We start from the raw sequence: 27,003 nt of genomic DNA, 5'->3' as shown, positions 1-27,003 counted from the left end.
AATCATTTAAACCGACAGGTAAATTCTAAAAAGCGTGACAAGATAACAAAAAAAAAAAAACAAAAAAATAAGATAAGTACAAAAACGTTATCGGCAGGGAGTATTACGCAATTGCTGCCACTTTTTTTTGGAGAATATTATTAAAATTAATTTCATTTTCTCTCTATTATTATTATTATTATTTTCTTTTTTTGTTCATCGTCCTGTTCATTTTCATCACGACAATGGACATATTTTTAGTCAATATTCAAAGGTAAAAAGGTAACGTGATGAACAATCACACGTGTAGAATTCATTCGTATAGGTATATACACATACACACATACACACACATAAATAAATACGTAGATTGTATAATATGCTTCTCCCCTCTTTTCTCTCTCTTTCTCTCTTTCTCTTGCGATATTGGTTTACCTTTCGCTCTCTGTCGTGGTAAATAAATTAAACGTTAAATCACCGGAGGCTCCATCCGTCCATCCACCTTTTCCCCTATAATCGAAGACAAAGCCCGACGGATTCCATAAAAGTACCTACATTTTTTATCGGACGAAAGCCACGTTATCGAATATCACGACTATCGTAATATAGTACATGCCAATGGTGTAACAATAAATGACCGATGATTAGGATTATCTGGGAACATTTTTGTACATTTCTTTTTATTTCAAGCAATTATCAAAATGCATATGAATTATTACTCTAATTAATTACAACAAATTAATTGTGATTATATATGAAATAATAATAATAATAATATATATAAATATCGTCGTTCGTTTTAATATCACATCAATTAATCAATTAATTTATCGACATAGTATATAAACGGTGTAAATGAAAATCGTTAACGATATACTAGTATTAGATGGAAATGGTACGATGGTAATGGTACGTTTTGACACCAACTCCGTGATCCAACTATTTCTGTAATCATTATATTTATTTTTTTCTTTGTATCATTTCAAACCAATTAGATGACTACCATAAAGTATTTTAAATGAGCAAGGGGTAGTTAGGTATTAATGCTCCCGCAGCAAAATTCCGCTAATGCGCCAATCTATACCTTAAATTATTACGACAAATCATAGAATAAAAACCCTGACGAAACCCTGACGAAACCCTGACACAACCCTGACGGTTGCTGTGTGCAAACAACAAGATTGCTCTTTATTAACGCATTAGCGCAATTTTTGCTACAGTGGCCGTTAATACCTAAATTCCGAGCAAGAATTTCATTAAATGAATATTTTAAATTGATCTTATCAAAAAAAAAAAAAAAAAAACGTGTATAATAGTTTATCTATGTGCATGATTCCTCGAAAATGGTGACACTAGTAATAACCTAACAAAATTGACAAAATAATCGGAGTAAAAAATTGATACCTGTCGGAATAAAGGTGAAATGTTATTCGGCAAAATGTTAAGAGAAACATTGGATGTCAAAACACGCAAATGGATAGAAAAACAAAAAGTAAAAAAAGAAATAAAAGGTTGTTGTAGGTGTGTTTGAAATGTTAGACAACAGAACAAGAAAAATAATAAAAAATAGGCAAAAACGTTGTACACACACGTAGACACAGGTTAATATACGCGTGTGTTGGATATATTTGTCAACTCTTAACGACGTCACGTAGGCAGTCTCGTTAAGAGTTATTAAATTACTAAATGAAGGATAGAGAGAGGTAGTGAGAAGAGGTTAGGAAAACATAGACGATCAAGCAAAGAGAGAGAAAGAGAGTGTGTAAGGGGGATGAAAAAGAGAGAGGAGAGAGAGAGAGAGAGAGGGAAGAGGAGGATCCCCCTCCTCCAGGGATATTTTCTATGATCGTTATGTATGTGTGGCAATTTGAAAATTGTGTTTGTCAAAGAAAGTTTTCTCATTAACGTTCAACTAACACAAAAGAAGAGTTTTCCCTTAAATTCGAAATCATTAAATGGGTTGTGTAACACGTTAAGTCAAAGTATGTAAAAAAAAAAAAAAAAAAAAACTGACACAAATGTTGGCAAAATTGATAATTAATAAGAAATAAAAAGAAAATGTATTAACACTTTATTGAGACCGATAGTCGATTAATCGACTTTTTGTTAGCAGTGCTTACAGATAAATATTGTTTAACACTAATATCATTCAAATAAAAGATTTTATTCAATTTGTTTATCCTATAATAACACAAAACGTACCATTTTACCAAAGCATAAGAAAAGCGCATACGAGGTCAGTCCCAAAAGTATCCGACCCACCTCCATATTTCTCCGTCGAAGTTACTCTTCGTCGTCTGACTTATGACATCCCTTAAAGTAGTCTCCATTTGATTGAATAACACGCTCCCAACGCCCTTTCCACTTTCGCCCTTTCCGAAAACTTGAAACCGAGCCGGTGTCTCGGACGATCTGAGGCTGAGTGGCCAGTGAGAAGGGCCTAGGATTCTCAAACCGCTACCGGTCGATAAAATGTTAATATTAAATTAATAACAAATGAAATCACTTCTTATAGAACATTTCTATATAATAAAATATGCAAGTGTGTAGGTATGACCACTAATTGAAGTTTAATATCAGACGTATTTAACCTGTGAAACGATTTGATTCTTACAAGCATACATATTTATTATAATATGTTTCATGCATGTATGTATTTAATATCTTATTATGTATGTGTGAATGTTAACAAGTAAATAGAGAAATACTATCTAAACTGTATAAGCCAATAGCAACAAGTGTTAGTATACAACTTTAAAATGCTTAGTCAGATTTCTCGGTAAAAGGGATACGTTTTAAACGCGTTCTTACGTACAAACTGTTAAAGTAATTAACAATAAGTATACTTATACTTACTTAATAATACATACATACATAAAAAAAAACAAATAAATTTTTGGTTTACGGTCTCGAAAGATCAGACTTCGTAAGTGGCTAACGATCATCGTAGAATTGCCTAAGTTACGTTTCTTGATCGAAAGATCTTCATGGTTAAGGTGATCAGTCCCTACACCGTCCCAAAATTACATACATACATACATTTATGAATTATTTTGAAATTATTATTAATAACGATTCAGGAATTTTTTTATTACAAACGTGGTTTGTAAAGTTTCAAATGTAAATCGAAAAATACTAGTTAGTTTGATCGACAACAACAACAACAACAAAAGAATGGTTTATGGTTTCTACGTTAGACCAAAAATTTTCAATCTAAAGTAATATACACTACCAATCAAAATCATGTTTCCAGGGTATGTAACAAAATAATAGAAAATTGATTTCAATAAAAATGTTCATAACAAATTTGTTCATTGGTATTGGAAATCTCACTTGTTTGTTTAACAAACTTTTCAATTCAATCCGAACATGATGATATTTTCCATTCGATAAACTTTCATTTGTTATCAAAATCATATTTTCGATAAATGCATCAATTAATTATTTCTTTCTTTATTTTTTTTTTTTTACGCTTTTGCAATTTCACGTGATTATTACAGACAATAAATAATTTTCGATTGATATTGTAGAAGAGAAAAAAACCACACACACATAATTGTTTTACATACCTACGTAAAAGAATTTGTTACAGGTAAAAAAAAAAAAAAAGAAAATTGATAATACATTATTAAACGTGTACTAAACGTTTCGATCGTCAAACTATAACTATTCCCTTTTTATTTTTTATTTTTTTTCCCCCGTATAAATATTTAACATTATTTGAACTAATATCGTATAAGGAACAAATTGGTGTTGATTTTTCCCCCGTACGCAAATAGTTCTTCGAATAATTTTGATTAAAAGGTCCCACGAGTTTTCTCTTAACCTTGGAAATAAAATGGAACTTATAGATTGTACATAAGTGTGTAAATGTAGTAGTAACATTAGAATCGAAGTCAAATCATCCACGTGTTAATGACAACCTTATATGATGATGATGATTATTATTATTATAAAGAGAAATGAAATGATTGAATTGTTAAAATGAAAGGAAAAAGATGAACATATTTATTAAATCGTGTGTGTGTGTGTGTATGTGTGTGTGTGTATGTGTGTGTGTGCATAAAGATATAAAAGAAAAAGAAATAAGAAAAAAGAAGAAAGAAAGAAAGAAAGAAAGAAAGAAAGAAAGAAAAAGAGAGAGAGTTAAAATGTCATGAAAATTCAGTACTCGCAAAGTATGGTCAGATATACTGTGAACGTGGGACGAAAGGAAAGATTAGGACATTTAAAATTTATTGTACGGCATGGCTTTATGACATCGATAACCATAAGCTGGTATGGCTGGTGAGAAACAGACGGGAAGGAGGTCGTACCCAGAAAGACAGTATGCTTCTTCATTGCGAAAGTATCGTTGAATTAATTATATCGTAGAAACTGTGTGAGAAAAGCAACAAAAGAGAGAGAAAAAAAGAGAGAAAGAGAGAGAGAGAGTGTATAAAAAGGTCAGAAAAAGGTTGGTGGTCCCATATATGTGTATAAATGTATCGTACATGTCTGCTGATATTATACATGTACATGTTCATTAACTTTCTCTTTTTTCGTTTACTTTCATTGGAAGATATATCATAGAATTAATATCAAGAATATATTTTGTATTATTATTTAATAAGAACATTATTATTATTATTATTATTATTATTATTATTATTATTATTATTATTATTTTCATTAAAAAAGAAAACTGAGTATACAAATACTTACGCTATAGTTGTTGTATTTATGTATTTATTACATAAAGTACGTGTAGTGTTACACTAACTAGATTATTTTTCTTTTAAAATTATTGTTTATAAAATATATTTTAGTTTAAATATGAAATATCTTATATTTGTAATATTAAATACGTTAGTCGCCCAGCCCATTTCAGTTGAGTTTCTCGTTAGGCCCAAAATTCGACAATCGGCGCGCCGATTAAGCGATAAGTTGAAATATCAACATTGCAACCCAAGTACTATGGTTATATTATATTATTATTGTTTATTTATCGAAAATAATAAAATATAAAAAACTATCTTTTATTTATCGAAAACTAGGGGTGCCCCGCCACGCGTTGCTGTGGCTCACACAATCAGCCCGATACACACGTTTATAAATCAATTGCAATTATAAATTGAGGTATAAACAATCCTATCTTTCAAGTTGAATGAAACTGCACACAGTGTGCAAAATTAGATTAAAATCGGTTCAGTAATTTAGGAGTCCATTGCGGACAAACAACGTGACACATAATTTATCTATATTAAGATAATAAAATATAAAACTATCGTTTATTTGCCGACAATAATTTTCTTTTGAAATAGAAAATGTGATCAGATTTTCCAACTAAAAATACTATAACTTCAAGAAGAAGAGCGTCACCGTATACGGTGACGGGGCCTCTCAGAGAAGCATGCCCGTCTCCGGTATACGGTGCCATGGCGACGAACGTATTAAACAATAACAATCTCTGATAATATTTTTATTTATTGAATGATACCAAATAAAAATCTATTAAGTGTAACAATATATTTTAAGTGACACTCTCATTGTATATTTAGTATGTCTAAGTTTTATTGGAACGATGCAACTTGATATCAACGTTATCTCATTCTCATCCGACTTTCTCCATTTTATTCATCATTCTCTCTCTCTCTCTCTCTTTTTTTTCTTTTTTTTTCTTGGAAAAACATTTTGCCTTATTTTTCAGATAATATTAACCTACTCTGAGCAGCCATTAAATATATCCGCCTACGAGTACACGTTAATCCTAACTCATTTACGTATTGTAGTTCCGTTTCTTACTCAGGCTTGACGTTAATATTTAAAAAAAAAAAAAAAAAAAAAAAAAATACAAATAAAATGAGATGAAAATAGAAAGAGAGAGAGAGAGAGAGAGAGATAAAAAAAGATTAAGGATAAAAGATAAAAAGAAGAAATTAAAAACAAAAAAAAAACATTGACACCTTTGAATACTCTCTTCTGTTCTCTTCTCTTCTCTTCTCTTCTCTTCTCTTCTCTTCTCTTCTCTTCTCTTCTCTTCTCTACTTTCATTCAAGTAGCTTAAAGTTTGTGCTTTCTATCTATCTCTCTCGGTTCCTTTATTCGCTGGTTTAAAAAGATATGCTAATTTCATGCAAGGAATAGAAGTAACTTAAACCCAAGCTAGAATATTCAACGAATTAGTCAATCCTGTCCACTTTCCAAAGTGAGATTCCTTTGGTAGTAGTTTGCCACCGCGATGCAACACAGAGAAAGAAAATGCCCAGTACTATACTGAATTACATTAATTCTTCTTGAAATAATAAAAGGTGTTAAGTATAATCATATTAGAAAATTATTATTCAACTTGAAAGCTTCTTTTTTTTTTTTTTTTTTAATGAATTTTTTCATGAAAATAATATTGCGATTTTTGTTTTATGGAATTAATCGATGTGTGTACACTGAACGACTCATATATATATATATATATTGTATCGAATTGTCTCGGAAAATTTCGTAACGATTTATAAATATTTATTTGTCATACTATATATATTTATGTGTATATCTATTTTTATTTTTTTGCAATATTTTGATAAATATAAAAGTGTTACATTTAAATTTGATAAATTTTAATATACATACATGCATATATGGAGTGGTTGTATAAATATTTAATCATCATTTCAAATTGAATAAAAATAATTCGATCTTAAAATAATAATATTAATAATAATAATAATAATGAAATAATTCTGTATTTTTTTTTATTTTTTTTTTTTTTTTTAATATTGTATTGTTCGAATAAATATAATAATTTACGAAAATTGATATTTATTATTATTATTTTTTTTTTTCTATTAATATAAAACGATAAGAAATGTATTTTCATTTGATCGAAAAAATTGTTCAATCAATATGTAAATCTGTTTCACATATATACATGTATGCATATGTATATGTAAATAGGAGAGATATCATTTCGTATTATTTTTTTTTTCTCTTATTTATAAAGTCTTTACGAAGTTTCGAATTTATCTCGATTCACTTGGGGAGGAAAAATGACGAGGCATCTTTTCTATCTTCCCATAACGTCTCTCCATTTTCTTCTATCTCTCGTTTTCCCTGAAGACGTCTCAAAAGAGAAAGAGAGACAGAAAGAGAGAAAGAGAGAGAGAGAGAGAGAGAGGAATCTCTTTACTCACAACTCAAACATTATAGTCAGCAAACTCTGAAATGTATCTGCTATCGATATATTGAAAATAAGCAAAACAAAATGTGAGATAGATAGATAGAACGATAGATAAATAAATTTAGACAGACAGACAGATAGATAGATAGATAGATAGATAGATAGATAGATAAAAGAAAAAAGAATGAACAGATTTTGTTTTTTACTATGAATTCAAAATTGACCATTACTTCAAGGATGCACAAATTATTTTCTTTCGAAAAATCTGTTTTTTTTCTCCTCTCTGTCTGACATGAAAGATAAATAGATAAATAGATAAATAGATAGGAAATTGTGAGACGAGAGTTGGTTTGACTTTTTTTTTCTTCCTTTTTTTTTTTATTTCTAATTCTAATTCAATTCAAGGCTAACTTTTATTTTCAAACACTTCCTATTACTATCGATAAATAGATCAAAAGAATGAAACGTGTCAGTTTGATTTTGTTTTTTTGTTTTTTTTTTTTTTTTCTTTTAAATTACCATTAATTCAAGGTACATTTTTATTTTTAAAAAATATCTTTTCTAATCTGACCAAAAATATAATTCAATTATTTCGTAACCTGTATAAATCATCATCAATTTAAAATAACTTATAGTTCTCAAATTTGATTTCTAATTTGAGAAATAAGCTAAATAGATACAAAATAAAACCTTAAAATAAAATTCTTACACGTAATTTGACAAATTACCATTAACTTCAAATTATAATTTCTTTTTTCTTTTCTTTTTTTTTTTTTTTTTTTCTTAACTTTCATTTCGTTGAACTTTTTGCGTAATGCAGAATATAAGCGAAATATACAGTAAAATATCTTCGTATTATGCTTTGGCAATGTTATAAAAGAAGATGACTATAGTCAAGACAAGAATAGGTGTTAGAATAAAAAAGAAAAGAAAAAAGACCCAAAAGAAAGAAAGAAGGGTAGTAGAGAAAGAGAGAGAGAAAGAGAGAGAGAGAGAGAGAGAGAGAGAGTTAAGCACGTAGTATGAAAGTGTAAGGAAAATTCGAAGCACGAACGTTTTAACGGTAACTTCGTTGTTGATGAGCTCGAAGGAGGGTTAGTACGCGGGGGCTGTAACGACCGCTTTCGTGGCGAAACTTTTCCAAGGGTGCTGTTTCTATTTTATAGGACGCTTTAAAAAAAAAAAAAAAGTATATATATATCTATATATACGCACAAGTTTTTTCTTCCCTCCCACTCCCCTACTCAAAGTCTCTCTCTTTCTCTTTCTCTCTCTCTCTCTCTCTCTCTCTGTGGAAATTTTTCTTCATATCCATCTAGTAAACATTAATCCAACGAAAAAGAAAGTTAGATGAAGTAAGACGAATGAAAGAAATCATTTTTTAACTTCATCCTCCATCATATCCTTGATAAGATATCTAAAATGATTCAAGTAATTAATGGATAAAAGAAAATAGTCTGATAATAAACATAAATTTCTATGTAATCTTAATATATATATATAAATTACGTTACGTCACGTTGTTAGTTGGCAATGGACTCTTAAACTACTGAACCGATTTTCATCAAATTTTACACACTTTGTGCAATTTCATTCAACTTAAAAGATAGGATTGTTAATATCTCAATTTATAATTCGCAATATTATTTTATTGCGAATTGTGACTTAAAGATGTGTGTATCGGACTGATTGTGAGCTACAGTAATGCATAGCGGGGCACCCCTAGTAAATAATATTATATACCAGTATACGCACGTACAATTATACATATCTGCAGTATATACACTCATACTAGAAACTATATGTTGTTGGTGAAGGTTGAAATCTAATTAGGAGGAAAATCAAATCGGTGCATACGAAATATCGACACATCCAAATCAATGAGTACAATAATTCTCTCTCACTCTCTCACTCTCTCTCTCTCTCTCTCTCTCTCTCTCTCTGTCTCTCTGTCTATTTCGATACGTGGGCGTCGATAGTAACGTTGAAACGATATTGCACAAAGTTTCGAGCAACACCATTCGCACCGTCGTCATCCAAGCCAAGATATAATGGCTGATAAGAAAAGGATGGGGGCAAAAAGAAAGAAGGTGAGTTAGGAGACGGTGGAAATAGCAAAAATGATGGAAAGCGAAGGAGGTGGTGGTCGAGGTGGAGGTAAAGGGAAAAACTTTCTTAACCTTATGACATTTTCTCCAATTTTCCTTCCCTTCCTTCTCTTTCTTTTTATTCTCATGGGCAAAACACAAGCATGAGGATAACCGAAGGATGGGTGGGTGTTGGCCATTGCCGTTATTGCTATATATTTCTTTTCTTTTTTCTTTTTTCTTTTTTTTTTCTTTTTTCTTTTTTCTTTTTTATTATATATTATATATTTATTTTCCCCCATTACTCACATACCAAAAGTTCCCCATTCCTGTCTTTTTTTTGTGTTTCCTTTCTTTCTTTTTTTATCTTTTACGTCGACACGATTTTCGATTTACCCAAGGATCACGAATTTTTCAGCACTAAATTTCACGATCGTATAATGTAATAATATTCTTTTCTTTTATCTCTTACATCCTTCCTACGTCATTCCGATGGTAGGAGAGAAAGAGAGAGAGAGAGAGAGAAGGTTGTGTGATGGGGGAGGGGAGGAGGTGAAGGTTTCCCTTCCTTGATCGATAATCCGCATAACGTAAGGCAAACCTTTTCTTCTTTTCGACTCTCGGAAATGTTCTACGAGTTTACCGAGATATCTTCTAAGATCAGATGTTCTTACTGAGTTATCTGAATTTCGTATTATTTTTATTAAAATACATTTATATATCTTTAGATTTACAATATGACGTTGGTTACACCATGAACACATTTATGAATATTATATTCTAGGATTAGATAGATAAATAAAGGATAGAGAATTATTATTCAATATTTTACAGAACACTTCATACATTAGATTTATTAAATTAAATTAATATTCATTGTAAGATATATTAATATTTTTTAAGGGAATATTTCTTTATAATGGGGATGATTTGAAAATATAGATCTATGGTATACAGTTTTTCCTATTCTCAATTCTAGCTGTAAGCTTTGTTTGTGTTAAATTAATTAAATTAAAGTTAAATTTTTATCATTATTTATTAATACATAACGCCTGTAGGAATGCAACCCTCCAGACACAGTTTGAAAACGTCGCTTGCGAGCGACATCTGTTGGGACGAAATATTTTTTCTGCCCGAAAGATAGGCAACCCGTAATACACGCGTGTATGAACAGTTTGGTCTTAAAAAAATTTCCGTCTCAGTAGATGTCGCTCGCGAGTAACATTTGTAAAGTGTGTCTGGTGGGTTGCATTCTTACAGGCGCACATTTTTTCATTTTTTTTTTTAATATTATTAAATAAATAAGTAAAAATAATTTTGCAATAATATTATATTATTCTTATAATTAATCATCTATTTGTCATAAATATAATTTCATTGAGTGAAGCTAACAAATTTGACGTTAATAAAAAAAGAAAAAAACTAAAGAGAGATAATTGATTTGAACAAAATTATTTACAAACTTTCGATCAATCCCGTGGGTGTGTAAACACGTTAAAAAATTTCTTAGACACGTGATCGATCTATTAATCCCGTCGTATATAATTAATTATCGATGTTAATATTTTTTTCCTCCCCCCTTTACGTTGTAAAAAAGAACAAAAAGAAAATTAATATGAAAGAATAAAATTAAAAAAAAAAAGAGAGAAGGGTAAGAAATTGTGACGTCAGATGGTGATCGTCGTCATCGTTAGTCGTCACAAACAATAGTAATATACCATCTAACCCATAAACCGTCATCATCATCATCATCATCATCATCATTATCATCATCATTATCATCACCATCATCATCATCAACTTCCAGCTCGATTATCAGTTTAATGCTTGCTCAAAGATAATTGCCTTTTGACGATCACCGCGATTGCGATCATCCTTAGACGGTTAAATTCAGCTGGTTAGGTAATTGCTAACTTATCGTTATCATGTTATTTATGCCTAAGGTTATCTTTTATTATGCCAACCACCTAAACTCTATAATTTGAATGAATACCAAATATTTTCATGATTATCTAATATTTCAAGATGTGCAATCTCTCGATTTAATTAACAACGAATTGGTACAATCATCATTTATTATAATACATGATTGTAATTACTTATCTTACATGAAACCGTACGATATGTTAGAATAAATTGAAATTAAAGAGAAAATAAAATAATGAGAAGAGAGAAGGAGAGATAGAGAAAGAGAGAGAATGTAACATATTGTTCAAGTTATTTCAATAGATCAGAAAATAACGTCTATGTAGGTCCAATCGACTTACTGTTATTATTATTATTCTCATGCAATACTACGAAGGATACCTTGATTTAGATTAAAACCAAGAAGACAGAATGAGAGCACATATAAAATATACAGGATGTCCCAAAAGTCACATTATCCTAAAACAAAAACCTTGTGAACGTCAACAAGCAATCCCTTCTGAAACTAAAATACCGTGGGTGGGTGGGGGGTAGGTTACACGCGAAGAATTTTATTACATAATAAATTTCTAATATAATAATTAAATTAAATCGGACTTTTGGGATATACACACATACACAAATACACACACACACATCACCACCACCATCATCCTGTATATTATCTATGTAATTATTTTCATCCATAACAAATTAATATTACGTAGGACTAAAATAGCAAAGCTCAATGAAAAGGGCTTCTGGCTTTTCTATACATTTTCCGAGTCTTGACGGGATGGATGGTCGCATATGATATGCTTTGGAATATCAGGTGGGCGCGTCCCTTTATGCGTCAGTGAGAGAGTGTGTGAGTGAGTGATCATGACACATTCACAAACACATACGGTGTCCAGAACTCTACCATCCCAAGGAAACACCCTCGAGGACAAATCCTCTACTGCGTTAGTAGACCAACCTGTATTTCTACAAACGTCATTCTCTCACACTCTCTCTCTTACTCTCTCTCTCTCTCTCTCTCTCTCTCTCTGTCTCTTTCTCTTTCACATATACTATCTATCCATCTATATATGTAACGTTATCTTTCGTAACTTCGATCAGATATCAACTGAAACTTCCGAATGGTAGAAATTATTGAACCATCTATAACATCTACCAAATTTATCACAACCTGCACAAATAATCATTTGTTTTTATACGCGAATATGAATTAGGAATAATAATAATAATAATAATAATAATAAAATATTATAATAATTTTGTATAATAATAAGAAGAAGAATCTTGAACGATATGTGAAATATGACTCGAGATAAAAAATTGAGATTATTTTTGAATAAAGGTTTTCACATAAATAATCATTCGTTTTTTATATATATATATATATATATATATATATGGGAATATAAATTGGGAATAATAATCAAATATTGTTTTGGTTTTTTTTTTCTTAGAAAAGAAAGGAGAACGATTTGGGATGTAAAATACGATTTATAAGGGATGGAATTTATGTGCGAAAAGGGATGTGTGTTTTTTTTTAAAGGTTTTGTAGGAATAGGGGGCATAAGAAAGGGATTTGTCTTTTGAAGTGATTGAGTGATTGATGAAATTCATGAATAATATTTTCTATGTATGCGTTAGAATTTGCGGTAGAAATTGTTTCATCATTTATTATTTCATTTAATATTATTATTTATAAATTAATATTATATCTCGCATGATATATCCATTAATAGATTTATTATGCATTTAAACATTTATTATTGTAAACATTGATACACACACAGGTATATTATATTGAATTGTTTGTTTAACTAATATTTCGTCACGTTTACAGATATTTAATTTTACTCTAAGATTCGTTATTATATTATAATTTAATTATTACATATTAAATAAAATTTGTAATATGGAATAGAAAAAACGAGGATATAGATAAAAGGAAGAAAAGAAAGCAAAATTCCGCTAATGCGCCAATCAGAAACCTTAAATTGTTGCGACAAATCATAGATTAAAAACCCTGACGAAACCCTGACGATTGTTGCTGTGTGCAAACAACAAGATTGTTTTGTACGAACAACAATATTGCACTTTATTGGCGCATTAGCGAAATTTTTGCTACAATGGCTTACGTTAATACGTAAGTACCCAAAAAAAAAGAAGTTAATTAAAATTTGTGATTTTTGTTTTCTTTTTCAGACGAGGGCGCACCTCGACGTCTTAGCTGATGCCATATTGCGATGGGCAAGAGGACGCTAATTGGGTTTATTATATAAACAATGAATTTTTCTCCATCGCGTACATAATGCCTCATCGATGTGTAATATTTCTCTACTGCGTTTAATGCATTCCCCGAAAACAGATTATCTCTCTCTCTCTCTCTCTCTCTCTCTCTCTCTCTCTCTTCTCTCTTTCTGTCTCTTTCAAACTGTCTTTCTAAAATTCTTGAAAAATGTCTCATCTCATTTGAATCCTATTCTTCCATATTCTTTTCTCTCTATTCATATTTTCATCTCATACCATTTGTCTCTACCTTTTATCTATTTGCCTATCTTTCTCTCTATCTCTCACTTTCTATCTCGTTCGTTTTTTCTCGCTGTCACTTTCTATACTTTCATTCTATTTCACTTGATTCCCTCTCGTTGCACATCTTCTTCTTCTTCTTCTTCTTCTTCTTCTTCTTTTTCTTCTTCTTCTTCTTCTACTTCACTCCTATTTGTTGACATAAACTTGTAGAAAGAAACTTTGACTAAAATCAAAACTCAGGGAAACGTGAGAATGTATTATCCCTCCCGCGAATTATATTCAATATATAAACCAACATGTATAAGAAAAACAACCCTAAATCCGTCGTCAAATGGATCTTACAAATAAAACCAAAACAAAAGAAGGAACGAAAGAATGGAATGGAAAAAAAAAAAAGTAAAAAAAAAAAAACAGAGAACATTCGATCGAAAAATGGGAAAAGGGGTAGTTAAACAAACAAACAAAAAATAATAATTAAAAAAAATAAATAAATAAACAATCGTTTACAATACATGAAAATACATGACTGCATTATAGGATGTTAATGAACAAATACATTGAAAACTTTAGAAGAGACATATATATATATATATATATATATATATATATATATAGCTGAGTACAAAATTCTTAATTAAATGTGACTCGTGAAATAAAACAAACAAACAAACAAACAAACAAAATTAAAATAATTACAGAAAAGAAGAATAAGACAAATAAAAAATAAAAAAAAATATAGTCCAAATTACAAATCATTTTCCAGGTTTTTTTTTTGTCTTTTTTTTTTTTGTTTTGTTTATAATAATAAACAATTGATATTGCTTTTGTTAAATTTACAAAAGCAAACACCCCTCCCTCCCCCCGAACCATAACTTGCTTCCATTTTACTACACAAGCTTCCATATGTTGATAACAAAATTGTCTCCTATCTTTCTCTCTCTTTCTTTCTCTCTCTCTCTCTCTCTTTCTCTCTTTCTATCTATCTCTATCTCTTTCTTTCTTTCTTCATTATTTTTCTACAATGACAAATATTTCGGATTGATCAAAATTTGTGCATTAAAAATAAAATAATAATGGGAATAGAATTTTTGTGATCGTAGCATAAATCAAATTCTTTTTTTTTTTTTCTTTTTTCAATCTAAAGAGCAAGAGATAGAGAGAAAGAGAGAGAGAGAGAGAGAGAGAGAGAGAGAGTTATAATGCACACAAAGTAAGGAATCAATCATCAGTAATTTATGATCAGGATCAATTTTCCGATTCACATTGATTAAGCTTTTATTACTCAGCTTAAACGAGTACTATAAAATACAAATCGTTCATGAATGATGAATTTTCTAAATTTTTGTCATTTTTTTTTTTTTGTTTGTTTATTTTTTTATTTTTCCACTAATACTCTGTATACGGGAAAATGCTACTACTACTATTACTACTACTATTATTATTATTATTATTATTATTAATATTATCGTAATAGTTGTAAATTAAACTTCAGATTATATTCTGTCGAAGCAACACGGTCTATCGTAAAGAAAAAAAGAAAAAAAAGAAAAAAAAACTTTGAAACAGCGAAGATCATCCTCGTCTTTAAATAAAAAAAAAGAAAAGAAAAGAAATAAAAAACAAAAAAAAACAAAAAAATAAGACAGGGGTGAAGTGAAAAATAAATGAAAAAATAATATTTAATAAAACCTATACAAACACATACACATACACGAACACGAACACAAACACAGACATATATATATATATCTATATTTATTTACACATAAACACATATGCATCTATATGCATACGTAAAAGCAGAGTAATAGTAACGAAAGATTTAATAGAAACAACAAAATATAAAAATAAAAATAAATAAAACAAAAGATATGGAAAAAAAAAAAGTACAAATTGTGAAGGACAAGAAGGGCTTCTCTTAGAATGTTATGAATTTAATAATTGGTAAGACTTTTGACTTTTATGAAACACAATTCTTTCGTCAAATGATTCTTCTCGTTAATTCCGAAACCTGCGAGTGTGTTATTATTAAGATAGATGATATTTTTTTTTTTTTGTTAAATAGACAAAGACTGGATAAAATGTTTTTTACCCACCCAATGTGGCTGTTTTTTTTTTTTTTTTTCATGAAACTTATACATCAAAGGAAAAAAAAAAGAAAATAATAATAAACAATTATACAGACAAATAGGACAAACATAGAAATGTGTGTGTGTGTGTGTGTGTGTGGAATTGTTTGTGCATGGAATAAATTCTACACCGTGTTGTTGCATTTTCATACATACAAATAAACAAATGGGATTTATGTGAGATGATTAAATATTATGGAGACGACCATTACAATTGGCTGTATAATAATAACTTTTTTTCTTGTTCTCTTTTTTAATTCATTTTAATGTAGATCTTGTGAATTTAGAATTTTACTTAGTAGTTTATTTCTTTATTCTTCTTCTACTTCTACTTCTTCTTCTTCTTTTTCTTTTTCTTCTTCTAATTTTTCGCAAACATCGGATTTCTCATCAACGAGAGCAATGTGTTTGACGAACAAACTAACCAAAAATAAAATACACTATGATCTTTTCTTCCTCCCTCTCCGCCACCCCCCCCCATGAATATTTACAGTTTAATTCAAACATTGTGTGACTACCAACTAACACATTTGATAAAAAAAAACTCTATGTGTATACATTACGTGTGTTTGTAAATTAAATTATTTTTTTAATGAAGGACATTATTTTCATTTTCTTAACTTTAAAACATCTCAAATACATTTCTCTTTCTCTCTATCTCTCTCTCTCTCTCTCTCTCTCTCTCTCTCTATATATATATATATATATAAATTAAGTGTCACGTTGTTTGTCCGCAATGGATTTCTAAGCTACTGAATCGATTTAAATAAAATTTTGCACACTGTGTGCAATTACATTCAACTTGAAAGATAGGATAATTTATAATCACAATTTATAATTCGCAATATTATTTTATTGCGAATTATTTTGTTGGTTTATTAATAAAGAGTCATGATTATCTTTGATTAGTATATATATAAATATATATATATATATATATATAAATTATTTATATAAATTTATAGATACTTATTAAAAACAAAAACAGAATAAGAAAACAAAACAAAACAAAACAAAACAAAAAAAACATTTCTAAACACATTAAAAATAGAATACAACAAGAAGAAGAAGAAAAAAAAATAACAAAAAAAAGATGTCTATTAAATGTCTATATATTAAACTACTTATTAATTAGAGCAAAACAAAACAAAAAATAATATTCTTATATATATATATATATACATATACACAGATATACATGTATATATATCTATCAGATAAAACACATATACATGATAAACTAATTACAATGTAATAAGAGAATATAATTGACTGAAGAAAAAAGATTATAAAAGAAAAAAATTAAAAAATGAAATAGGGGAATCATCTCTCTCTCTCTCTCTCTCTATCTCATTCTCTCTCTCTCTCTCTCTCTGTCTCTCTCTCTCTCTCCCGATATTATTAACTCTCGTAACTTAATGCTCCGATTGAAATCCGATAAAAGTAGGAAAAAAAAGAAAAAAAAGAAAGAAGAATAAAAAGATCGTTCAAAATCAAAGTAATCAAACACACACATACACACACAATACACAAACATACTTAACCATGCATACACACACATACACACAAACAAACACAAACAACAAACAGAGATATACACCAACATAGTCTTCCAAAAGAGACATGCACGCAAACATAAATATACGATTTGTATCTTGCACTTTTATCTTATCACTTGTGTCAAACACACAACATACATACATACATACATACATACATACATACATACATACATACATACATACATACATACATTGCACTATATATACATACACACACATACACAAATAATACCATAAGCTTGGGGGATATACTTTGTCATTCTCATTCGCAGTTATCATTCTCTCTTTACCTCTACACTTACATAAGTATAAGTATACTTATCCTATACTTATGTAAGTAAAAGGGTTCATTTAAATAAATTTCGTATTCATCAAACATCTCGGTAGAAAAAGAAAGAAGGTTAATAACCTTCAAACGAAACGTCATACTATCTTCTCTATCTATCTCTATTCCTGTCTCTTTCTCTTTCTCTTTCTCATTCTATCTCACTTTCTCTCTCTCTCTCTCTCTCTCTCTCCCTACTTGGTGATATGCATAGGAGACGTTAAAACGCGGCGTAATACAATCAATGTGTACCTCCTACGTACATAATACAAACAAACACATATTATATGACATACATATATATACATATATATATATATATATATATATATTCTTACACTTAGAAAAAGACAAAATGATATTTTGTCAATGATAATGAAAATATGTTTAAATAGTCAATACCAAATAACAGAAGATTCTTTATTGATAAACGTACACGTACATGAATGAAACACACACACACATATATACACGTATATAAATACATTAACATATATTCTACAGATTTTAATATGTATTACGGACTCCCTTTTTCGACGGCCATTTAAACGCGCGATTTAATAATAATTGCTTCAAGTGCCATACATACATATATATATATATATATTTATATATATATGTATGTATGTATAACTCATGTCTCACTCTCTCTCTTTCTCTTTCTTTCTCTCTTTCTCTCTCTCGCTCTCTCTCTCTCTCTGTCTTTCTATCTTTTACTCTCTCTTTGTATTTACATACATATATACATACATATATGTATATATCGATACAATAATAAAAGGATGGTTTGAAAAGTTTAGAGCTTCGAAAAAGGAACTTATATTTTGATTGTTTTGTTTAACTCGTTGCTGCACAAAATGTCAGATAATAAAATAATCCTAATGTTGTTGCATAGAAAAATTTGATTACATTTTAAATGAAATTAATATTGGTAGATATTTTTTTGTATTAATAATAAATAGGTATTACATAATGTAATAATGTAAAGAACATACAAAAAAAAGAAGAGTTAATAACCGATCTTACGTTTTGATATTTGCATCAACTATGATTTTATTGTGTCAAGAGAAAACGAAATGATTTTCTGAACAATCTAATAGAAATGGAAACAATAGGGGAAAAATTTATTGAGAAATATTTGTAAAGAATAGGAATTTGGTTTTGTTTTTTTTTTTTTTTTTTTTTAGGAGATGAATATGAAATATCAAGTGATTGGAATCATAGAAAAAATAGATAACGGAAGATAATTAGATGAATAAATAAAAAAAAAAACAAAGTCATTATTAACATAAGGTGCTTTTAGCTTTTGTATTACTAAATGAAAAGAAAGAAAGAAAAAAAAAGATAGACAAGGATAAAAAAAAACATTCGCTGCGCATAATTAACACATATCGCAAAGACGTGTTTGTATTTTATGCAATACTTCAATCCTCTAATTTTCTTTCTGAAATATTTAATATTTAATATTTAATTTTTATTTTTTACATAATTACAATGATTAAACCAATACTAAAACAACGTGCTACCTAATATCTTAAAAAAAAAAAAACTGAACGATGTCACGTGGTACGTTTTAAATCATCATCATAAATAAAAAAAAACAACAACAACCACCACTAATTGACAAATTTCTCTTCATCATACTTTTCGAGATAGCACGTGAACGAAAAAATAAAATAATCAACAGAAGATTATATTATTAAAAAAAAATTTTTAAAAATGCAAAAGAGAAATTTGAAAAAAAAAATGAATATATATATATATATATATATATATATTAAAATATTAATTAATTAATTAATTAAATAAAATAAATAAAAAAAAAATAATAAGACTTATGACGATTTATGTGTGTACGTATTTGCGCGATGACAACCCATGAGGAATAATAATAATAATAATAATAATAATAATATTATCAATAATATTAATAAATAATAATTAAAATATAAAAATAAAAAAATTACAATTAAATTAAAAAAAAAAAAAGAACAAAAAAACAAGGAAAGAATTAATTCGGTATATTTATTCGTCCTGTGCCGAAAATGGGGGAAATAAAAAAAGCGTATGAAAAACAGAGAGAGAGAGAGAGAGAGAGAGAGAGAGAGAGAGAAATGGAAACACGTTTAAAAAAAAAAAAAAAAAGAAAAAAACATTAATTTTATGAAAGCGTGTCTCGTGTTTCTGTTTTTAGATGTTACCGACGATGTCCTATTAAAAAAAAAAAAAAAAAAAAAAAAAAACACACACACATACACACACACAAACAAAATGATAAGACAGATAGATGGGGGAAAGAAATTATGAAGATTTAAGAATTAAAAAGAAAAAAAAAAACATTAAAAAGAAAACGAAAAAAAAAAAAAAAAAACAAAGTCTTATACTTATACTATTAAAATTTAAGTCCGATATTTAGCGCGACAATTGGTCGCATCGAGTTTTCAAATAACTCCGACTGTAAGTTCGATGTAAGTTTTAAAATCATGTTCACGGAATGATGAGGAAGAAAATAAGGGATGAGGAATGAGGCATTAGGGTGGAGGATGTGTAAAACAATTTTTTTGAATCGAGGAAAGTGCAGGAATCTTTTAGGGCAAGGGGTCGGCAACAACCTTTTCAATCGGAAAAGCTAAACATTACAATTTACAATAGTTCAAAGTTTTTAAACAGCAACAAAAATTTGTTTCTTGTCAACAATAAATAATAATAATAACTAATAGTACTAATAAATAAAGCTTTTTGATAAACAAAACAAAAATCACATCCAAAGAGCTGCAAGTGGCTCGCGAGCCGCAGATTGCCGACCCCCTGTTTTAAGGAATGAATGGATGAATGAATAATCCAAAGATCGATACTTTGGTGAAGAGAATCGCCTTCTAATTAAGGAAATTAAATAAAACTAAATAAATGCATATATATATATATATATATATATATAATCAAGAATTATATAACAACCCGTTGTTGATTGATAGAAGGGTGATAACAGGGAAGAATGAAGTAGAGGGTTGTGTCAGGGTTTGTGTCAGGGTTTGTGTCAGGGTTCAGCGATATCAAAAAATACATGGATGAAAAGAAAGAGAACAAAATTGTAGAATGTATTACTCTCGTACGTGTGAACGTGTGTCTCTCTAAGTGTAAAATTTAAACCAAAAAAGAACAAAAAACAAAAAAAAAAAAAAAGAAAAACAAATTAACATAAACAAAACATAATTTAAAAAAAAAATTAATAAATAAATCAATAAATAAATAAGTTATATAGTCTTAAGCTCGCTGCTTTCGGGGACTGCGAAAGGAAAGCTACTACAAAATGATGCGAGAAAGTAACCTGGGGGAAAAAAAAAAAAAAAGAAAAAAATAATTAAGAAAGGAGGAATCTTCAAAATTTAATAAAAAAAAAAAATAAAAAATAAAAAAAACAAACAAAGAGAAAGAGAAAGAAAGAAAGAAAGAAAGAAAGAAAATAACAAAATACGACGACGACGACGACGACAGGTTATTATCTGTTAGTTATTTTCTGTTACGGAATATATTATTATTATTATTATTATTGTATATGTATATAATCTTCCGCGGTGTGCGGTTCAATGGCAAATTATTCGTGTATGGGGTAGGGGGGAAAAGGGGGGGGGTGAAAGGGGTTGTTAATTATGAAATAGACGCTGATTTAAGTGCAGCTATAAAAAGGATAACGTTATCGAGCGAAGCACCAAGTAAGCAAACAAGCAAGCAAGCGAGGTTATGTCGTGCACATTATTATATCATATTTTTGTTACGTATCCAACACTTTCTCTCTCTTTCTCTTTCTCTTTCTCTTTCTCTTTCTCTTTCTCTTTTTTTTCTTTCTCTTTCATATTCTCTTTCATTCTTTTTCTACATGCAATTGTTTACACACTTTATTTATACTGCGTGCAACAAGTGGCCAATCAGCTCCGATGATCAGCCGGGAAAATTCGAACAGATCGATACTTATTATTATCAAAAAATATTATCTCCACAAATGTATAATCATCAACATTCGAAGCGTGGAAAAAAAGGAATATTGGAAGTAACACACTGCACCAGGATGTAATCAATTTATATTACAATTACTACCCATTTTTATTTCTTTCTTTTTTGTGTTTCTATGTATTTATTTCTTTTCGTGGAATTCCCCTATTTTTAAATTGCGCGCGCATCGTTACACGAAACCGCGCGATATTTGAATCACGTATGTATTCATTGATGATTCTTTATTAATCATTGTTATGTATATATAGATTATATTTAAATGTCACGACAAAATGATGACAAACGTGTACATTCAAGAAAGAAAAGGAATAATGAAAGAAGACAAATAGGAAGAAAAATTTGTTGATGGTGCAGTATATTTGGAAAACAAAAAAAAAACAAAAAAAAAAAAAGAACAAACAAAATGTCAGTCTCTGCGTGTTTCTATGCACATGTAAACTTGATTTTAAAAAAGAGTACGTCAATAGGGAGATTGTTACAAACGTCCGTAAAGCCATCCAATTGGTGACATCGCGAGACGAATAAGTGTAATTTGAAACACCGTATAATTGTGTCGCGCGCTGCCACCTTTCGAGCGCTTAAATCAATATACCAATCCTTATCAAAGTTACTCTGTTTATCGAAAAAAAAAAAAAGAAAAAAAAAAAACATGTATAATCCCCTAACAAGAAACGTAATAAATTCTGTTACAACGTTACGTACGTTAGTTCGTCCCTTTCTATTTTCTTTCTATTACTTTACTTTACTTTTCTTTTTCTTTCTTCTATTCTATTTTGTTTTATTTTATGTCTTTTATCTTTCTACGATATATTACTCCACGAGTGTGGGTGTTTCAAATCGATATCAATGCTTGAGGGAAATAGAAATGAAATTTTCAATTGCGAAAAGATCATGGATCGCTTATTGAAAAATCTCTTTTCGAGCGTTTCATTCAATTGCTAATTATTCAAGATTATCAAGATTATCTTCCTTAATCGATTATTCTATTTCATTCAAGCTAATCTTCTTTCTTCTTTTTTTCTTTTTCTTCTTTTTCTTTTGCTAAGAAAGCAAAGAGTAATCGCGTAGGAGTTTGCTTTATTAATACTATAAATTAAAATATATATAGATATATATATATAATAAACTTTCAGGGGATGGAGGTCACGAAGAAGGGTTACGTCTCTCGTCGTAGCCGTGTACGTGTTAGAAATTGCGCGGGTAACATACAATAAGGTAATACGTAGTCAAAGTAGATCGATAAAAATGCGAGAGACTTATTCTATTCGATCGATAAGTAAAATTGTTTAAAAATATCGGTCGGTAAATTTATCCGTCGTTGATAATAAAATTTTCTTCCTTACCGACATCCTAACATTACCAACTCCGTCGATAATTAGCAACGGTAGATAAAACAGAGAGTCGATAATTTTTTTTCAAGTTTTTGTCCAATCTCAAGAAAAGAATCTACGTATCAGGTATAAACAAATTTTGATAAACAGATAAATCTATCGATTCACAAGATATATCATTAAAAAAAGAAAGATAAAATGATGAACAGAAAATTATTGACTTAACATCTTAGTGTTCTAGAAAATATAAGATAACACAAATAAAAAGAAGAAGAAAGAAAGTCGGGACAGTCAGCTAAGCAAGCAGCAAACGGACAAGTAAGAAAGGAAACAAGAAGTCAATACCTTCAGGCGTCCCTGACAATGAGTAGTCAGCCAGCTTTAATAGTAGGAAAAGAGAGAGAGAGAGAGAGAGAGAGAGAGAGAGAAGACAAGGATTGTAGGAAGAAAGGTGCGTGTCCCGAAGTTCGTCGAGTTGGCGCAGCACGCGCGTGCCCCTGTAGAGAAGCCGAGTGAACAGTATACATACGTAGCCATATACAGAAAGGGAGAGAGGGACACACACACATGTACGCAACTATTTTGACGGGAAGGTCACATGACTAGACGCTCGACCGACCGCCGCCGTCGCCGTCGCTGTCGCCGCCGTTATTCCCCCTCTGCATACTCCTCATTCCTCTTGCCCCTCCTTTAGTATCAACATACACCATCATCAACGAAGCAGCGATCGAGCGGCGAGACATTGTCGGACGTAAAGCTCGCACACACGCGCGCACAAAGAATGGGAGACCGTCGCGGAGTGTGCAAGAGGGAAAGGGTGCGGCAAGAGGGCCGAACGTTCCGGTTACCCCCAAAGAGGTGTAGAGGGAAAAGGGGTAAGGAACGCTCGTCGAGACGAGGACAGCGGCCGATAGATTGCACAGCGACGAAGTAGGGATACGAAAGGACGGTGCTACGAGAGATGGAGAGAGAAAGAGATATGCATCAAGATTACGGGGATTCTTCCGAACGGCTGCCACGAGTCCCGCAGCACGCACGCGCGCGCGCGCACGAGAGCTCGTGTTTACGCGAGTACCCGTACGTGAGCTTGCGCGATAGAAAGAGGAAAGGAAAGAGCATGTGCGCAATAAAGAAAATGAGAGGAAGGCAAAAAAATGGATACGATGGACGACGACGACGACGACGATGATGTCGCAGCAGGGGCGACGTTGGGTCGGCCCTTGGAGAAGACCCCCTTGATGCTTATTAATACTACTATTTTATTACGTTATATTTTACAAAGCATAAAATAAATATTATTACTGTTTACAACAACGATAAATAGATGAGAAAAATGTCGTTATCTTTTTCTTTCTTTCCCTGCAAACGCATTGCAAAGGAATCATGAAAGAGTACAAACGCGTTCGACTTACATTAGTTAAAGAGAGAGGGAGGAGAGAAAGAACGCGTACGATCGATAAGTTGGCGCGTTGACGTCGTCGACGTCGTCGTTTCGACGTAGAAAGAAGTAAATCGTGTTACGTTGGTGCACGATGTCTATCGTAGGACCAACGACATGATAATATCCATGGTCGTCGTTGTTCTCGTTATTGTTGACGATACAACGACAGCAGAAGAAGGAATAAGGGGACGAAATAAGAGTAAAAGAGAGGAGGACAGGGAACACAACGACGACGACGACGACGACGACGACGAGGGCGACGGGTCGACGGCGGGTCGCCGTCGATCTCGTTGCTGCGCCGCAAGGCGCGAATGCCCAGGGCAAGCGGGTGAGAAGGGAGGTGAAAAGAGAAGATGGGGTAGCGGGGAAGGGTTAGAGGCGTCGCGCCGAGTCGCAAGTCGATCGTCGACAACGGTGGCAGAGAGCGTCGGTTGCGCCCGAATAATATATTCCTTTGCTTTTTATTTTTGCGTGCGAATACGGTCGTCGTCGTTGTCGCTTTGCGTTTGTGCTGATTGCTAATTGCGCTAAACGACTAAACGACCGACCGCCCAACCAACCAACCAACCAGCAAGCCAGCCAAACGAGCGACCGTTTGCGGAGGTCGTATGGTCTTATGGTCGTATGGTTGTACGGTATATCGTAGTACCGGCACGTAGTAGTAGTAAAAGTAGTAGTAGTAGTGTAAGTATATACGTTTACGTTCGTAATGCTAACGGTGAGAACTGCACGGTGGCGACATTGACAACGTGGTTGGAGGAGACAGTAAGAGGAAGAGGAGGAGCAGCCGAGCAGTGTGAAAAACAACGGCGTGCGCAAAACGAGGGCTACGCATCGGTCTTGCGAGCAGAGCGGCCACGATGGTGATGGAACGTAGACGGGAAGAAGCGTAGCACAACCGAGCCCGACTGCTGCTGCTGCTGCTGCTGTTGCTACTGCCTGTGGTGGGGTACAAGGAAGCGAGAGAGAATGAAAGAGTGAGAGGGGAGAGGATTGGTGGAATACATAGTGGAATTGAAGCGAGATAGAGCGATAGCGACGACGGACTGGTCGACGCACGCGAGAGAGAGAGAGTGAGTGAGTGAGTGAGTGATAGATAGATAGATTAGATAGAGAGCGAAATCTACAGGGGGGCGTCGGTGGCCCAGAAGGAGACAAAGAGGGTAGCAGTGGTGGGAGCGATAGAAGGAGAGACAGACGGACGACCAGACGGAAGACAGACGGAGGAGAAGGACGGACGGACGGACGGACGGACGAACGAACGAATGAAGGAAGGAAGGAAGGAAGGAAAGAACGGGTGGGCAGACAAACAGGCAAACAGACAAGAGGACGGACAGACATGTGTCATTTCTCTATTGCCGAGTTCTCTGATTCGATAAGAACCCGGTGGTTCCCAAAAGCACAAACCAACAACGGCCGACGACGTTCGTGATCAAAGTGTGCTTTACTCTCTCTGCTATTCGTCAAGGAGAGAAAACCTTGGCAAAACCGTACGAGGGCGTTTATTCCCCCGTCATCGAATCAAGTTTTTTCCTTCCCCTCTCTCCTCTCTCTCTCTCTCTCTCTCTCTCTCTCCAGTAATGTGCATCGTATGCCATCGATGAGCTTGTCCCCTGTATCTCGTGGAGTAATTGACAGAAATAATAAAGAAAACGACGGTTATATTAGTGCTTGGTGGTGGTGAATTTCGTATGGTGGCTATTCATTTGTCCCTGTTCTTGCTGCCTTCCTCATCGTCGTTGTGTTGGTCATTATTCATCGTCGTTTTGTTATCGTCATCCTCATTATCATAGTCGTCATCGTAGTGTCGTTGGTTGTACCGCGTCTTACGCCTCGATAGTGCGTGCGCGAATATTATCATGTTTATGAAGATCGCGACGTTACGGTGGATCGCCGCCGTTGTCGTCGTCGTCACCGCAGCCGTCGTCGTCAACATCGTCAACGTCCTCGCCGTCGCTTACCCTTCGTCAAACATAATAATGCCGATCGAGAAGGAAGGACAGACTTGAGGAAGAGAGGCACGTAGAGGCGCGCGCGCGCGCTCGCCAGCTAGCTGCACGAGTGAGAAAGATAGCAAAGCAGCACGCACGAGAGGAGGGAGAGGAGAGAGAGAGAGGGGAAGGGAAAAAGAGAGAGAGAGAGAGAAGAAGCAAGCAAAGAGGGACGATTCGCGTGCAAGGGACTAAGAAGTAGAGGACTGGTTGGATGTCGTCGTCGTCGTCGTCGTCGTCGTCGTCGTTCGTCCATGAGAGATGGACGACGCACCAGCAGCAACGTTCTACTACATCGACCTCGTTGCGTTCACGTTGATCGTGGACGCGGTCCCGTACGCGATTACGATAATGCCACGAATGCCGTCGAGTGAACTCGAAAAATAAGAAGAGAGAGAAAGAGCGAACGAGTTTCAGAGAGAAAGAGAGAGAGAAAGAAGTATAGTATAGTATACTAGTGTGTGTGCGTGTAGTGTAATAAGATAGTGTAGTAGTATAGTGGTGGTGGTGGTGGTAGCAGCAGTGGCTGAGTTTGCGGTGGTGGT

At 32.2% G+C, this 27,003-nt stretch overlaps 2 protein-coding genes across 6 annotated transcripts in view; one reads left to right on the top strand and one right to left on the bottom strand.

Annotated features, from left to right (window-relative positions):
* jeb (low-density lipoprotein receptor domain-containing jelly belly protein) overlaps nt 1–20,059 on the top strand; it is a 31,995-nt gene extending 11,936 nt beyond the window's left edge. For all 4 annotated transcript variants that reach the window (XM_015332505.2, XM_015332506.2, XM_015332504.2 and 1 more), the window contains exon 4: nt 13,342–20,059. In XM_015332505.2, the coding sequence (XP_015187991.1) occupies nt 13,342–13,401 (60 nt within the window). In that variant the 3' untranslated portion in view covers nt 13,402–20,059. The remainder of the gene's footprint in view (nt 1–13,341) is intronic.
* Nucleotides 733–26,996, bottom strand: LOC149031180 (uncharacterized). 2 transcript variants are annotated; one of them, XM_089176510.1, is made up of 3 exons: nt 23,372–26,996; nt 2,182–2,436; nt 733–924 (listed from the first exon to the last, which is right to left on the bottom strand). In XM_089176510.1, the coding sequence occupies exon 1, from the start codon at nt 25,806–25,808 to the stop codon at nt 24,840–24,842; it is 969 nt and encodes a 322-aa protein (XP_089032636.1). In that variant the 5' UTR covers nt 25,809–26,996; the 3' UTR covers nt 733–924; nt 2,182–2,436; nt 23,372–24,839. The 2 variants fall into 2 exon arrangements, with proteins under 2 accessions (XP_089032636.1, XP_089032637.1); XM_089176511.1 differs by having other exon boundaries at nt 734–924; nt 2,242–2,436.
* Between the last annotated feature and the right edge of the window lie 7 nt (nt 26,997–27,003).

This window comes from Polistes dominula, unplaced genomic scaffold (genome assembly GCF_049000335.1).
Source record: "Polistes dominula isolate Pdom_NZ unplaced genomic scaffold, Pdom_raw_medaka contig_25, whole genome shotgun sequence".
Lineage (NCBI taxonomy): Eukaryota > Metazoa > Arthropoda > Insecta > Hymenoptera > Vespidae > Polistes > Polistes dominula.
The sequence above is the reverse complement of the archived record's forward strand: the minus strand, read 5'-3'. Positions and strand labels throughout refer to the sequence as shown.

Excerpts from the sequence above, each read along its gene's own strand:
- LOC149031180 (XM_089176510.1), bottom strand. The coding sequence starts at position 25,808 with ATGTCTGTCCGTCCTCTTGTCTGTTTGCCTGTTTGTCTGCCCACCCGT.